General features: G+C 43.6%; 1 protein-coding gene across 1 annotated transcript; it reads right to left on the reverse strand.

The window, feature by feature from the left end:
• Positions 1-447: 447 nt before the first annotated feature.
• Positions 448-14,286, reverse strand: spib (Spi-B transcription factor). The gene is given in 6 exon segments (NM_001145984.1): positions 448-2,041; positions 5,536-5,698; positions 6,412-6,614; positions 8,453-8,540; positions 9,224-9,248; positions 14,245-14,286. Coding segments are annotated over 6 exon segments (822 nt in total). The 5' UTR covers positions 14,268-14,286; the 3' UTR covers positions 448-1,721.
• Positions 14,287-16,958: the final 2,672 nt, after the last annotated feature.

Below are 16,958 nucleotides of genomic sequence, written 5' to 3' on the forward strand. Positions count from 1 at the left end.
CAGAAGTCCCAGCTTTCATGCGTTTTATATCTTGCGATTTCATTGGTATTTTCATTTTGATTGAATGAGTTTTTATTGGTCAGGCACTGCACATATAGATATATACATTGGCTCAGGGCTGCCCAACTGGAGGCCTATGGGCTGCATAGGAAAGAATGGGATGCATTGGATAACCAGCCCATAATATGCAGATAATTTGTTTAAAGGGGAAACAAATCTCCATGGCACATCTTAGAGTCCCCTATATTTGGAATTTGTTAACTAGATTTTACATTAGAGCACAATGTGCTCAGTTTTGACCCCGATATTAAATAAAACATTCTAAGAACATAAAGCTCCATAACCAGGGGCATTTAGTTTGGGGGGGGGTCATAATTGAATAGGGGATGTTTTACCTTCGGGCAACTGTCTGATAATGAACAGCTCTTATCATTATAAAGATTTTGCTTTTTTTTTTTTTTTTTTAAATCAAGCATTTTCAAGATTGTACCCTTCTGACACCTCTAGGATTACCCATGCTCCGCCCCTAAGCCAGGGGGACACACCCACCCACAATACCAACTGGCCCTGCCTACATCTGAACATCCATTTGAATCAATAATATGCAGAGCTTTCATGCTAGTGTTTGATGCCTGCCCTTCCCTGGGGTAAAAAACATCAGTGGCTGTGGGCGGGCCCTACTAACATTGCCCCATCCAGCCATGTTAGTAAGCCCCGCCCACAGTCACAGATGTTTTAGTCACTACCATGCCTACTACATGGCTAAATGAGAGAGTTGGAAACCTACAGAAAAGCTTAAAATGCAATCATTGTAGGGAATTGAAGCCAAATTCAGAAATAATTTTCAGTGGCAAACAACAACCCCTGTATATGATGTGGAATAAGGATTACAAGTAGAAGAGAGCCCCCAGAACCCCCCTTTGATTACTTATGTTAGGCAGCGGGGCACAACCTTTATTGGAGATAGGGATGGTATTTCCCAAGATGGCCACACCCACTGCAACTGAAACAAACAGAAGGTCCCCCATCGTTACAATGAACATTCCACAACATTTTCTGTGTACGAGAAAACAACCGTTATTTCCGAGTTCGTATAAAGGCTCCTGGAAGTCTGTGCTATAAGCACCTTCTAACGCCAAACTCACAACGACTGATAATATTGCTCTATTGGTTTATCTCTACATTAGTCTATCCAATATGGAAGAAAAGAATAATTAGAGCAAATTCATAAAAGAAGAAGAAAAAAAAAATAATAGAAGCATAAGAGAACTGATGGCAAAATGCTATCCCTACAGACTTGGGAGAGTGCATCGGCCTAGTGACATCATGAGCTCGCGAGTACATAGTCATGTGACCTGCATGATTCCAGTCCATCATCAGAATGCTACCTGCCCCATCATTCTGCCCCGTGTTCACTTGCTAAACCCTTAAACTATGCTTTTCTACCAACATCACTTTAACTTCCATCACCGCCATCTTTACGAGGAGCTCGCGAGGGTCCATTGTGAATGATCTGATGCCTTCTCTGGCAGTGTCATGGCCGACTCTTGTGGTTTTTGCAACCTCCTTTCCATAGTCTTCAGTGCATACTTATGCCAAGATTATGAAACGTAGCCCCACTCCCATCCCACACAATCTCAAAAAAGATAAAACAAAAGTTGATGATAAGAGAGAATCTTTGGGGGGGTCTTTGGTTTCATGTACCCAGAGGGTGGGCAAGTCTAGGAGAGAGCGTGCAACATTGGCTCAGCACTCCTCTCCCCCAGCAGCAGGCTGTCAAACTGATATGTCAGCTTCTTCTTCACTTTGCGGATCTCGCCGGTTTTGCCATAATTGCGCAGGGCACGGGCCATTTTCTGGTAGGTCATTTTCTTGCGGTTGCCTTTTTGTTGGCCCCAACGATGAGCCAGCAATTCTTTGTGTTTGGAGGAGAACTGGAAGGTCCCTCGCTCGCGGTCCAACCACCAGATGCAATCCCTCATGTCTCCGTTCTGCAAAAGTTCCAGCAGGAATTTGTACAGACGCACCTTCTTGCGTACACCTGAAATAACAAAGAGAAGATTTATATTTAATTGTATATTTGACTGTGCTCATTGTAGAAAATGGAATTATATTTAGGTTCTCAGTGACTTCATACTAGAAAGCTAAATGTCCTACATCCCCCCTATACCAGCTGGTTACTCACTTCTCCTTCCATTGGTCAATTCCCATTCCATTATCCTTCTATTCCACCTACATGTTTCTCTTCCTTCAAAGATTGTAAGCTCTTGTGCATTTCAATAAATGAAAATAACACTTGCCTTTTGTGAACCACCCTCCACCATATCTTATATTTGATGTCAGGACTTTGTGCAGGCCAGTCAAGCTCTTTAGATCCCATCTGGGCAAACCAAATCTGTATTGGCCTTAAGGTGGCCATACACTATAAGATTGTTTGGTGAGGTCCTCAAACCAGAGGATCTTTCCCCTGATATGCCTACCTAAGGTGAGGGGAAATTGTACTAGAGCCAAAAGATCACATTACAATGAGAGGAATAGGAGCCGTCAGAGTGAGAACCACATCAATGAGCCAACGCGGACTTTGATCCGACAGGAGAATCAAACCTGCTCAATTGACATCGGCCACATATCGGTCGGAAGGCCCTATGAACAGGCACGTAAGCTGCTGAATAGATCTGAAGGACTCAGTTTGGCAGCTTGAGTCTGCCTGTGTATGGTCACCTTTACTTTGTGCATAGGGGGCATTATTATGATGAAATATGAAAGAGCCTTCCCCAAACTGTTGCCACAAAGTAGGGAGCATGGAATTGTCAAGAATATCACAGTATGATGTAGTAACTCCTATACTGGCAATGACTGGTGTGGCTTAAATTGCCTATTCCAATAATTAGAAGTTATCTGGATTGGCTCACAGAGTCCATGCCCTCCCACACATTGTTATTGTACCCACTGGAGTAGGTAGTTGGGTCTGATAAAGGGGAGAACGGTTTATTGCTCACTGACCAAGCTCTGGGAATGTTTTTATGGTTTGTTGGCTGAATGTTTTTGTTCATAACCTGGCCCACTTCAAAGCTGAGGACACAAAGACAAAAAAGTGATAACAGCCCTGAGAAAGCACCTAAAACTAAACCTCTTCTTCCTGAGAGGGCTGATAAAGTTACAGCACAGATAATATTCAGAGTGCCTTTTGTTACATTTATTATTATTATTATTATTATTATTATTATTATTGCTTTACTGGGACAGATTATTAAGCTTTTCCCAACTGCTGTTATTTATACCTGACCAGTCTGATTGGAACTAGTTAGGGTGAAGTCACACAGAGCTACTTAGTAGCAGCTACTTGTCACAGCTACTAAATGCCAGAAAATCCCCTGCCATAGACAATACTGAGAATTGCCTCTGTTAAAACACATATAGAGACAATTATCAGTAAATGTATTTTAGGGCTATCGCAGACAGGGAGATTAGTCGCCGTGCAACAAATCTCCCTTGTCACAGGCGACTAATGTCCCCAAAATGCCACCCCACCGGCGAGAATGTAAATCGCCAGTGGGATGGCATACGCGGTGCAGCGATTTGCAGAAGTCGTGGAAGTTGCCTTGTCACAGCCCTTAGTAGCCATTACAAGTAGCTGCTACTAGTAGCTCTGTGTGTCTTTACCCATTTTATGGAGCACTTTTTTATTTCTAAATTACACTGTTTATAATTACATAGCAAATAATTCACTCTACCATTTAAAATTTTATTCTTGAACCAATAAATGTATTTGTAGCTGTAATGTTGGTGTGTAGGCGCCATCTCAGTGCATTGTGCCTGAGTCTGAGCTTTCAGTCAGCACTACACATTAGAACTGCTTTCAGCTAACCTATTGTTTCTCCTACTTTCATGTAACTGGAGGAGTCCCAAACCGGACTTGGCTGTCTTACTATTGAGTGCTATTCTGATATCTATTGGGAGCAGCTCTATTAACTGATGTGTTTTGAAAAAAAACATGTTTTCCCATCAGGTAGGCAGGAGGGGTTATTTATCCTGTGCGTCACATTCCTGTGGAAAGACCTTGCCCGGCTATCTGTCTATTGCTTTATGGTCCCAATATATCTATATCCTGATTTTTGTGAACTTTATATTGCCTGCTTTCACTTGATTTATTTATGTAATTAGCGTCCCTGCTTATTCCAGCTGCCCAGCCTTGCGTGCAGCACCCCATTGCCAGCAGTCATCCAGTTTAGGGCTGTTTGGGAATTTGGTTGGGTCTGTCCTTTATCTTCCTGTTATATTCACACCCACTGATAAGGGACCTGGTTGAACTTTGCATTTTTTTTGCAAATGTTTCATAGATGTTTATCCTCTTTAATTTCGGTAAATATTTTTGGCGTTTAAATAAACATGTTTATTACCCCTGGGCACGTACTGCAATTTCTGATGTAATTAATGAGGTGAGACTAAAAGTCTATCCCAAAATATTCTGAGTGAAGTATTGGAGTCTATGGCTCAGGGCACTGTAAGTAATGAGGCCCTTTCCGTCTTGCAGGGTTGGGGTCTATGGCTCAGGGCACTGTAAGTAATGAGGCCCTTTCCGTCTTGCAGGGTTGGGGTCTATGGCTCAGGGCACTGTAAGTAATGAGGCCCTTTCTGTCTTGCAGGGTTGGGGTCTATGCCTCATTACTTACAGTGCCCTGAGCAGGGTTGGGGTCTATGCTCAGGGCAGGGTTGGGGTCTATGGCTCAGGGCACTGGAAGTAATGAGGCCCTTTCCGTCTTGCAGTGTTGGGGACTATGGCTCAGGGCACTGGAAGTAATGAGGCCCTTTCCGTCTTGCAGTGTTGGGGACTATGGCTCAGGGCACTGTAAGTAATGAGGCCCTTTCTGTCTTGCAGGGTTGGGGTCTATGCCTCATTACTTACAGTGCCCTGAGCCATAGACCCCAACACTGCAAGACGGAAAGGGCCTCATTACTTACAGTGCCCTGAGCCATAGACCCCAACCCTGCAAGACGGAAAGGGCCTCATTACTTACAGTGCCCTGAGCCATAGACCCCAACCCTGCAAGACGGAAAGGGCCTCATTACTTCCAGTGCCCTGAGCCATAGACCCAAACACTGCAAGACAGAAAGGGCCTCATTACTTACAGTGCCCTGAGCCATAGACCCCAACCCTGCAAGACAGAAAGGGCCTCATTACTTACAGTGCCCTGAGCCATAGACCCCAACACTGCAATACAGAAAGGGCCTCATTACTTACAGTGCCCTGAGCCATAGACTCCAATACTTCACTCAGAATATTTTGGGATAGACTTTTAGTCTCACCTGCTGATAGGGGCCTTAGATTGTAAGCTCCACTGGGGCCCAGTATTACATACATATAGGATTATCATATATTGGCAAATAAAAGGCATTGACCCTCAGAATATGCACTGGCAGAGTTGCACCGAACACCCCAAAACAACAGCAAGTCCCAACAGATAGAGCCTGGGAAGGGTTGTCTCTGCACTGTCCTATATGTCTATATGTTTAACTCTTTAATTGAGACAGTACCTGGATCATAACCAATGCATTCCCCCGGAGAGAAGTTCTCATCTGAGTCACTGTCCGACACTTCTAGGGGTGGGCTCTCTGCGTGGCGAAAATCTTCCTCCTCGGAAAGGGGTGGGCTGGGCACATTACCAGGCATTGGGTACGTGGCATAGGGGGGATATGGCTGGAGAAAGAGACAGAGCATTATAGGTAAGCCAAAGCAATCTTTATAAGGAACATATATTCTGAGACAATTTCCAATTGGTTTTCATTTTTTTATTATTTGTGGTTTTCAGTTATTTTGCTTTCTCTTCAGCAGCTCTCCAGCTTGGAATTTCAGCAGCTATCTGGTTGCTAGGGTCTTGATTACCTTAGTAACCAGGCAGCAGTTTGAATGAGAGACATGAATATGAATAGGACAGTATATATGTAACGATAAGGAATGCAAAGTAACAATAATAATAAAATTGTAACCTCAAGAGCAATCATTTTTTTGCTGCCAGGGTCAGTGACCCCCATCTGAAAGACGTACAAGAGGAAAGCAAATAATTCAAAAACAATAAAAAAAATAAATAATGAAGACCAATTGTGAAGTTGCTAGGAATAGGACAGTCTATAACATACTAAAAGTTAACTGCCCCTTAAACAGACCATCAAGAAATCTCATGAGATAGAAGTCAGTCAGTCAGGTGTTTGCCGCCATTGTTTGGATGAGGTCTCGGATGCATCTGTAGGGGAGCCCCACCTTCTTCATCACCAATAATGATACCCTTGTTTGGGCAATCACCCTATAATCACCCTAACAAAATGCCACATGGGTTCAAGCTAATCAAATAACTGATTGTTCATATTAGGATGCATATTAGGATATTAAGGCTACATTCATTGGTTCCTTACCTCGCCAATATATAGGTCGTCAGGCAGTGGACATTGTGCTGGGCATTGTACTGTTCCATCTAGAGCCTGCAAGGTGTCTAGGCAGTACTGGGGATAGGTGCTCGGGAGATAGGGCAGCTGGACATTCTGCAGTGAGGTCAACTGTATATTGTCGTATGTCTCGTAACCAGGATCCTCTGCTTCTATCAAACTCCACAGGAGGTCTGCAAGACCAAACCCAAAGTCAGCACCTTGTCATTACAGAGATGATTAATGTTACATATGAGTGGCACAAGCAGGTATTACTGCCGGGCTGATTTATGTTTCTTAGAATGATACATTTCCACCTGCGAGAAGAATTCTAAATATGTGTGCATTCATTTCATAGATTTTTTATGGGCTAAAGGCGGCCATACATTCTCCCGATATCCCCACCAATGGGCGGGTGATTTCGGGCCAATCTGGTCGTTTGGCCCTGGGGTATGGGCGTCCGTCGGTTCAGGGACCACATCAATGAGCCAAAGCAGTCCCCAATCTGACTAAAAATTTCAGTGGAAAGGCATTTCGAAGTGGTCCCGCTCCGTGGGACATCAGCTTAAATGAAAACGCCGGGTACATGGGTCGTCGTAGCCGATGTGGCCCCCGATCCAACGGGAAAATCAAACCTGCCCAAACAAGATCTAGCCAATTTTATGCTGGGTAGGCGCAGCCCATACAGGGGCAGATAAGATGCCGAATTGGTCTAAAGGACCAGTGTATGGCCACCTTAAGAGGGGTTTTTTGAGATATATCCCCATGCCTATAAACTGAGGAAGGTGGTGTATAAGGGCTTGGCACTGGGTGTTCCTTTCCCATCTAGCACCCAGTGGGTTAATGGGACACGAAGGCGACGTGTTAAAGGTGCTGAACAGAAAAGACAATGGCAACACAGAGATGGATTTCCTTAACAAAATGCAGATAGTAAAATATGGGTGTGGGGCTGGCTAGATATGGGGGGGCTGGACAGTGGCACCTTTGTCACTGCATATCTAACGGCCGACTCCCTTTTTTCCTTGCACCCATCTTGCAAATTTCCCAGTGGATTATTTGCATGGTCCTCACTAGCTCTTTGTTTCAGGCAGGAGAATAGACTATGAGCATGGAAGCTATCTGCCAGAACAGGGAAATAAAACATTAAGAAAAGGCTCATCTAGCCATTGTATTTTTGTTTTGGAAAAATAGATGTTTCCTTTATTTCTATAACAAAACAGCAGGACTGCTGTGCTTTATGGCTGAGATTCTAGCACCTTTGATAACAAGTGTATGGACCACAGAGGTGTTATTTGGGAGCCATTCACAATATGACATTGCAGCACAACTAAGAAAAGGAAGCTTAGCAAGCAAAAGGGAAACACCACCACTGCAATCTAACATGGCCTAGCTGCCATTAATCATATCAAGGGACATATAGAGACGGCAGCTGTCCTTTAAAACCTGATGTTTTATGTCAGTTGCTTCATAAAGCAGGCTTTCAAAGTAAAATTCTCCCAGTTTTTGGCCCTTTATCAGAAATGTGCCTATGAGTAATAATTCCATGTGCCTGGCTAACAGTCGTGTTTCTTAGAGATTCCCTCCCTGCTGTTGGTTTCATTGGTGTAAGTGACTGCCTGACATTTATATCAGCCCTAAGGACTTCTGACTGCTGCTAATATGTATGTTGTTGCACTAGAAGTCCCAGCATCCACTTACAACCTTTGGCTGCAGCTGTAGTTCAATACCAGCTGGAGAAATGTTGGTTGGTTTATACATTATGGTGCCCGACACAGGGAATTATTGTGCCCCCTTTGCTACTAAGTACAGCCCCGAGTATATAAATGTACAGCGCTGCAGAATATGTTGGTGCTTTATAAATTAATGTTAATAATAATAAATGTGTTATCCTGTAGTCACATAGTATTGTTAGGGTGTGTATATTCCAGTGTACGAGTAGCCAGTAGCCATTTAATATCCCAACAGCAGTAGATGCCTTCCCAGTATAACACATAATCATTCCTATGTGATTTTTGATATGCAGGACAGGTACCTGTTTGGGTGTCAGACTCACTGGTCTGCGAGTAGCTGTTGCCATGTTTATTGAATGCCTCCAGATCTTGGAGTATTGCATCTGGATACTGGTAGGGGGGAAAGAGAACCAGTTAGGAACCAGTTTGTATGAATAGAATCTCAAAAAATGGGAAAAACTTATCTGCCAGGAGGGTGAACAGCAAAGTAAAGGGGTGGGGTGAAAGATACAGTATAGCCCCAGAAACTGGCTGGCTAACTGCGAAGAGTCCATATAATATATATGGTATATATAGGGTATATATAATCCCCTGCAGATGAATATGTTTATACCGGATTTGTTATTAAGTGACAGTAAAGCTGAGACACTGGAGGTTATGGGCGGAGAGACTGGATGGAGCTGACATTATCTTGCTGTCGCTTCCTGTCTCTCACCGTCCCCTGCATGTTAGAGCACATGCCCAGATGCCTATCTCACCCAACACTGAGCTCACACTCCCGGGTTCACAAGATTAACATGGGGGGGGGGGGGAGGGTGACAAATGTGAATTAACCATAATAATTATCATTTCTTTCCAATGAAAGAAACAGATCACCAGGTCCTGTTCAACATCGAGGCACAAACTGACCCCCATGCAAATATGGAATGGACCCTGGGCTCCAAGGGATACAATGTAACGGAGCAAGAGATAAAGGAATAGGGGACATGCAAATAGAACTGAAAGAACAAATAGAAAGAGAAAGTGATATCCATGCACAAACAACACACAGCGGGGAATTCGCTGACACCTACCTGGCAGCCGAAAGAGTTGTCAAACCTAATGGGGAATAAAATGGGGAAAAACAAGAATTAGAGCAGGGGAGATACAGGAGTTTCCATCTCATGGGATTCCTACATGGGTATAGAAACACATTAGGCAATGGCTATTTATACTACTGTATGGGATCCTTTATCTGGAAACCCATTATCCAGAATTATGGAAAGGCCATCTCCCATAGACTATATTATAAGCAAGTTTAATAAGTTAAAAAATATTTTCTTTTTGCCTGTAATAATAAAACAGTACCTGTACTTGATCCCAACTAAGATATAATTACCCCTTATTGGGGCAGAACAGCCCTATTGGGTTTATTTCATGGTTAAATGATTCCCTTTTCTCTGTAATAATAAAACAGTACCTGTACTTGATCCCAACTAAGATATAATTACCCCTTATTGGGGGCAGAACAGCCCTATTGGGTTTATTTAATGGTTAAATGATTCCCTTTTCTCTGTAATAATAAAACAGTACCTGTACTTGATCCCAACTAAGACATAATGAATCCTTATTGAACGCAAAACAATCCTATTTAAATGTTTTTTAGCAGGCTTAAGGTATGGAGATCCAAATTACGGAAAGATCCCTTATCCAGAAAACTTCAGGACCCAAGCGTTCTGGATAACAGTTCCCTGTACTAGGCATCCAGTCATTTCAACATGCAATCATGCACCCCCTATTGCCAACAATAAGGATTTTATGTGTGTTGCTTTTTCAGCAGGGGAGACACTAGTTTTAGTTTCAATGAGTTGAATGACACAATTGACATTACTAAGCACCCATTACAACTGATGATATTGCTCTATACCAGTGATCCCCAACCAGTGGCTCCGGGGCAACATGTTGCTCCCCAACCCCTTGGATGTTGCTCTCAGTGCCCCCAAACCAGGGAGTTATTTTTGAATTCCTGACTTGGGGGCAAGTTTTGGTTGAATAAAAACAAGATTTCCTACCAAATAAAGCCCCTGTAAGCTGATAGGGTGCATAGAGGCTGCCTAATAGCCAATCACAGCCCTTATTTGGCACCTCCATGAACTTTTATGGTGCTTGTGTTGCTCCCCAAGTCTTTTTATATTTGACTATGGCTCTCGAGTAAGAAACGTTGGGGACCCCTGCTCTATATAATAGTTAGACTGCCTGTATAAGAAGCAATATACCACCCAGTACAAGGCTGTTAGATGTCTACTTGTATAGATTAGAGGCCATAGTGGCTGTGCAGGTACAGGTAGTTTGTAGGACAGGGATCTTGCTGACTCGCAGGGGTTGCTGAAGTCACATTCCCAGTCTTTTTCTGCCAATCAGAGGATGAGGGTAATTATAGTTTTCCAAAATGACAGGGTCACCAGTCCTAGGCAACTTGAGACCATAATTTGTTAAACTGTGTAAAGTGATGAAAAGTGCAGTCTTTGTTGTGCATGACTTGCCCTAATCACATGACAGTGATCCTGGCACCCGAATGGGCATCAGCCTTTGTTGAGTATGGCAGGCAAAAATCACATGACAGTGATCCTGGCACCGAAATGGGCATGTGTAGGGCAGACTGGGTTGTACTTAGCAACTGCAGCGTGAGCAGCTACTTACATTGTATTCTAGGGGCCATTTATCTTTCTTTTCTCTTTACTCTCCATTTTCCTTGTTTCTCTTTGGCAGCAAAATGGATAAAGGGGATTTAGGGGGATAAAGTAGCAGCTACTTTGCGTGCATTAAAAGCTACAGTTACTTCTGTGCTCATATAGGGAAGAGCAAATGGTTAGGTCTCCTTCCCTTTTCTCCCAAAGCAGCAGTTCAGACATGCTTTATGGCTGATATGTTAGCTTTATTTATAACAGAGCATTTCAGCCTGACTGGTTACGGATATTATCTGAATCCCACTGTATCTGATCTGTGTGTGGGGGGGGGGGGGGGGGGGGGGGGGGGGTAGAAGTGTAAACTAGGGCAGTCCCTGGCCAAATGTTGGACGACAAAGGTGTGTATGAACCCAAAAAGTCTGAAAATGACATTGGCTTTTTCCTTGCAATTTCCTTTTCAGCTTTTTGACTTAAAAGGGAAAGACCTAATAGCCAGGTCAATAGACAATGCATAAGATGATTTCTGGAGCTTTTCAGCTGGGTCATAGCCCTTAATGAGCTTACTGATTAAAGCAGGAAAGCTTAGCAAGACAGAGGAAGCAACACTGTGTTATGGAACTTGGATATGTTTACTAACAGAAAGCTGCACTAAGTACACAAAACATTAAAAAACAGAAGTCATATTAGTATTTAATAGCAGGTCCATCCAAGCTGCAGCCTGACCTGCAACTCCCCAGCACCCAACAATGGCCCATCACAAGCTGCGTTGACCTCAGGGCCCTTCAACCAATAAAGAGAGCCCTTCCATGGTCTCATACTCTGCACCAGTGACTTAAATAGGTTATTGTACAGATCTACTGTGCCTTGGGTCAATAGCCTGTAAAGATTTTGGGATTGGTGGTGCCCATAGGGTTAAGGTTTCCATTACTCACTTCTACATTTCTGTTTCCTTTTTCCCTGAATACAAATGCAATGTGCATGTCTAAGCATCTTCTCTGCAGAAGGCACCGCTGTCAATAAGGAGTCAAGCATCTAACCGAGCAGCTCCTCACATGTTTTTCCACATGGAAAGTTCCAGCCCAATAACGTCCAGTCTGCCCCAGACTAACGTATTTGTCATTGACTTGTCTTCCCCTTCAGAGTCATGGGGCATAAAGTTCCAGCCGCCCACAAGATGTAACCCAATCTATAAACCCTCATCTCCCAAGGGGCCATGTTTGCATAAGAGGGAAAGTGTAAGAACATGAGAGAGAGAGACTGAACTATTCTACCGCATAAAAGTACCAAATAGAACAAAAAAAAATTACCATACAGGCCCAAAATAAAGTAATTTTTATCTATATAACAGTCAGAGGGTGACACAAATGAGAAGATTACTCACTAAGTGGAACCAAAATGGCTCAGGGATGTTCCCAGCTGAAAGTGTCCTTGACTGACACTGAGAGGTATAGCCACCGGGGTTGCAGGGGCAGTGATTCCCCCCACCAGCGACTTTGGGAGTCCCATGGTCCCAAATAAAAACACCTTTCACCCCAGAAGAGGAAAGAGGCTGAAGTGTAAAGGGGCCATTTCCAAAGCCACCACATCCATCATCCACTAAAAAGGTACCCAACACAGGGGTCTTGTGTAAACTAAAAGATACATTGGGGTGTCCAACCAGTTGCCCTCCAGCTGTTTTTGTTAAACAGCATCTGGGTTGGGGGGTACAGGTTTAACATCCCTGACATAAAGGCTAAGACATTCAAATGCAGTGTAATGTCATTCTGTGGCAATTGGGGCAACTTATTCCATTCCTAAAAGCAGCTCTGATAGACTACTATTGAGCAGCACTGAGAGTCTCATTATAGCAATGGGCCCCATTAGTAACAGCACAAGCCATATACCCTGAGAGGGGATAGTGGTACAAACTCTACTGTCCTTCCACAGTAGCTAAACCAGTAGCCCATTAGACCTCAACCCAGCAATGTCCATGGAGACAAAAGCATTCATTCATATTCTACTGATTATTGGTTAAAATTACTTGCCATGGATTTTTGTTGAGTAAAACAAGGGGACCCCTACATATTGTTCTACCATTGGTTAGACCTGAGTTTGGGTTCATGTCACTTATTGTAGTCCAACATTTGATCAAGAATCCTGCACTCATACCCATGCCCAAACAGGCTGGTACCTGTAGGCTCTACACTTAAGGGTGGAGATATACGAAGCTACTAGTAGTAGCTACTTGTGGCTACTAAACACCATTTACTGATAATTGTCTCTATGTGTGAAGCAATTTTCAATAATGTCTATGGCAGGGGATTTTCTGGAGTTTAGTCGCCATGAAAAAGTAGCTGCTTCTAGGAGCTCAGTGTGTCTTCACCCTAAGTGGCCTTCATGTTAGACCTTCTATGGGGCTAGTCCCACAGTCTGGGAAGATCCATGATCTATTGATTAGACTGCATATACAAATATCAGAGCGAGCAGTGTGGTAGCTCACGCTCAAACAAAGAAAAATAGACATCAAGATACAGTAGTCTCCGTATGACTATGAGTTCTGTTAAGCAATATAGACAAATAGCAAACACATTTAATGCAAACCTTACTAGTAAACCCAGTATTCAGTGTTATCTTTCTGAATCCTTTAGGTCGGAGCCCACACACATACACACACAAATGCACGCACGCATATGCACGCACAATATCTGTATCGAAGAACTACTTCTACCAAGATCAGTGTAATAACACCAGACCAGTATGCCTGCCCCTGATATATACAGGGTTAATTTCTAAAGTCCTGCAAAACCCACGGCTTTTATCACAAATACAAACTCATACGACCAGAAAGTGACAATTTTGATGTTTTGCTCCAGGCTCTCTTGTATGCCGAATGTACAAAACTGCCGTATCTAGACCAATCACTGAGCAATACTGTCATTTGCCATCATCTGAAATGCAGCCCCCCGGCCGCAGGGATGAATGAATTATAGGGGGAATTGCTGTGGCTGTGGCTGTAGTGGACTGGATTCCCTGCAGTCATGACATTTGTGGCTTTACATATTATTCTTTGTGGGGACACATAATAATCATATAAATAAAAAGGATTTAATGCTGTTATTCATTAATCTCCTATTAGCAGGGTGCCAGCGCCTTATGATGCACACAACTATCCTACCCCTTTAGAATATAACGTACAATGTGCCCCTGAATCTTTAACTTGCTTGTATTACTTATTATTTTGGAAGCAATAAGAAGGGATGCTGAGAGTTGTAGTTTAACAACAGATAATATATAACAATATGCAAACAAATTGCCATTTTGGCATTTGTTGTCACACAGGGGTCCCTTCCATGCTCTGCCCTAAAACTTTTTTATTCTCTAGGAGACAGTTCCGCACCAAATAGTAAAACCCACTTCCCCCTCAAAAAAAACTAAAGCCCATCACTTACCGTAGTGAGTCCAAGCTGAGCATTTTGTGGGCAGGGGGACACCTGAAATGATGCACTTCTAACCCTTAGCTGGGTTCCCTTTAGTCCTTTCTGCCCTGCTTGTGTGCCTGCTTTTTAAATCATCCCCCAGGGGAGGGCACATGAGCTCATTTCAAAATTTCCCTATGATGGGCGGAGCCAGCGATTTCACAATAGGACAAGCGACTGCCTTTTTTTAAATTTTTTCTTTGTCAACCTGAGAAATGCTATGTGGACCTGTTTCAGGCTACTAGCAGCTGGGTTAGGGGTCTCCTACTAGTTATTAGTGGATTAAGCCAAGCCCCAGCTATGTTTGCTTAACTAAATACTGTGTTTGCCTTGCACTCATAGAGCTAGATAAGAATTTGGAGACTTATCAGTGTAGAAGATTCTCCTGTCTGCAGCTGAAACGGAATTATTTTTAAATCTTTTCATTTGTTTCATTGTCTGTCCGGTCCTGGCTTGGCCTATGCGAATCTTAACATCTCAAATAAAGTTGTTTTTTTTTCCCCCAATGAATTTTGAATTAATTAGGCACTTTATTGTAATGATTGTTGTTTACTGAGAAATGTTACTGTATTATAGGGGATCATGGTCACCCCACAGTAATGAAACTATCCTTTTCTGGACTTAAGTGCAGAACGTGCAGAACGTGCTTCATTTCTATCAGTCCCTGCCCAGTAAGGTCCCTATCCCATTCCTATTAGGCCCTGTCCAGGTAGAGTTTACTAAGGTTCAAGGTCTAAGGTCCCTATCCCATTCCCATCAGTCCCTGCCCCAGTGGAGCTTACAATCTAAGGTCCCTATCCCATTCCCATCAGTCCCTGCCCCAGTGGGGCTTACAATCTAAGGTCCCTATCACATTCCCATCAGTCCCTGCCCCAGTGGAGCTTACAATCTAAGGTCCCTATCACATTCTCATCAGTCCCTGCCCCAGTGGAGCTTACAATCTAAGGTCCCTATCCCATTCCTATCAGTCCCTGCCCCAGTGGAGCTTACAATCTAAGGTCCCTATCCCATTCCCATCAGTCCCTGCCCCAGTGGAGCTTACAATCTAAGGTCCCTATCCCATTACCATCAGCCCCTGCCCCAGTGGAGCTTACAATCTAAGGTCCCTATCCCATTCCCATCAATCCCTGTCCCAGTGGAGCTTACAATCTAAGGTCCCTATCCCATTCCCATCAGCCCCTGACCCTGTGGAGCTTACAATCTAAGGTCCCTATCCCATTCCCATCAGTCCCTGCCCCAGTGGAGCTTACAATCTAAGTTCCCTATCCCATTTCCATCAGTCCCTGCCCCAGTAGAGCTTACAATCTAAGGTCCCTATCCCATTCCCATCGGTCCCTGCCCCGGTGGAGCTTACAATCTAAGGTCCCAATCCCATTCCTATCAGTCCCTGCCCCAGTGAGCTTACAATCTAAGGTCCCTATCCCATTCCTATCAGTCCCTGCCCCGGTGGAGCTTACAATCTAAGGTCCCTATCACATTCCCATCAGTCCCTGCCCCGGTAGAGCTTTCAATCTAAGGTCCCTATCCCATTCTCATCAGTCCCTGCCCCGGTAGAGCTTACAATCTAAGGTCCCTACCCCATTCCTATCAGTCCCTGTCCCAGTAAGGTCCCTATCCCATTTCCATCAGTCCCTGCCCCACCGGAGTTTGCAATTTAAGGCCCCTATTACATTCACACTCACTATGGTCAGTTTAATCAAGAGCCAATTAACCTGCCTGTATGATTTTGGGCTGTGGGAAGGAACCGGAGCACCCAGAGATACCTGGAATTCTTGGGGCATTAAAAAACCTACACTTTGTATTTAAAAAATAATAACTATGAGCAAACTCTAAATAAAGGCATGGAGGGAAAGTGAAGGAATGTGAATCGTGAATATAAGTTTCTATTCTATAATTACTTACATTTAATTTTTAGAATAGCTCTTGTGTAATCCAGTGGACCCTGCACTTGACTGTCAAACTTCATCCCAGACCCATAACTTAATTACCCCCTGGCACTGTAAAGGGGACCATACACAATACAATACCAAACTCTGTTGGCATTAGTTGCACCCTGGCCGATCAAGGGGACAACCTATGTCGAAGGTTTTTGCCGACAACGGTTCCACACCAACCCACCATTCGCCCACTCAATACCTCATTTTGTACTATAATATCGGTGCGTGTATTGGCACCTTTACCCAACCCGCAACAGCTTTACCCAACCAGCTAGCCATTACCCACCATAAAACAGGATGTTACTTCATCCAAGGATGGGAGGGAGTCAGAGAAGTCTATTTTGCGACATGTCATTACCCATAACCCGCAAACCATGCTGACCTGCTTCTACCGCTTACCTGCCAAATATTTGCCCCGTTTGTAAGCAGTATTTCCTTTAACAGTGATGTATGAAAGATGAGACTTGTGTTCAGAGCATTTCTGCTTTATATATATGACTGGGACTGTCATACTGCTTACCAGGCTGGAGGGGCTGCTGTAAGATGCCATAGACAGTCACTATTTATTGGGCTTGTGGGGGCTGTTTGGACCTCTCTGTACTTGGAATCAAGCCTGCTGCTTACCTAGTGAGCTCAGATCATATATGAAAGCAGTGCAGACAATAGAAAGGTACACATGCTGCTTTTAATTGCAATTATACATCCAATTCTACCGGCACCATTCATAAACATTCCCAGCAAAGAGAAGAA

This window comes from Xenopus tropicalis, chromosome 7 (genome assembly GCF_000004195.4).
Source record: "Xenopus tropicalis strain Nigerian chromosome 7, UCB_Xtro_10.0, whole genome shotgun sequence".
Lineage (NCBI taxonomy): Eukaryota > Metazoa > Chordata > Amphibia > Anura > Pipidae > Xenopus > Xenopus tropicalis.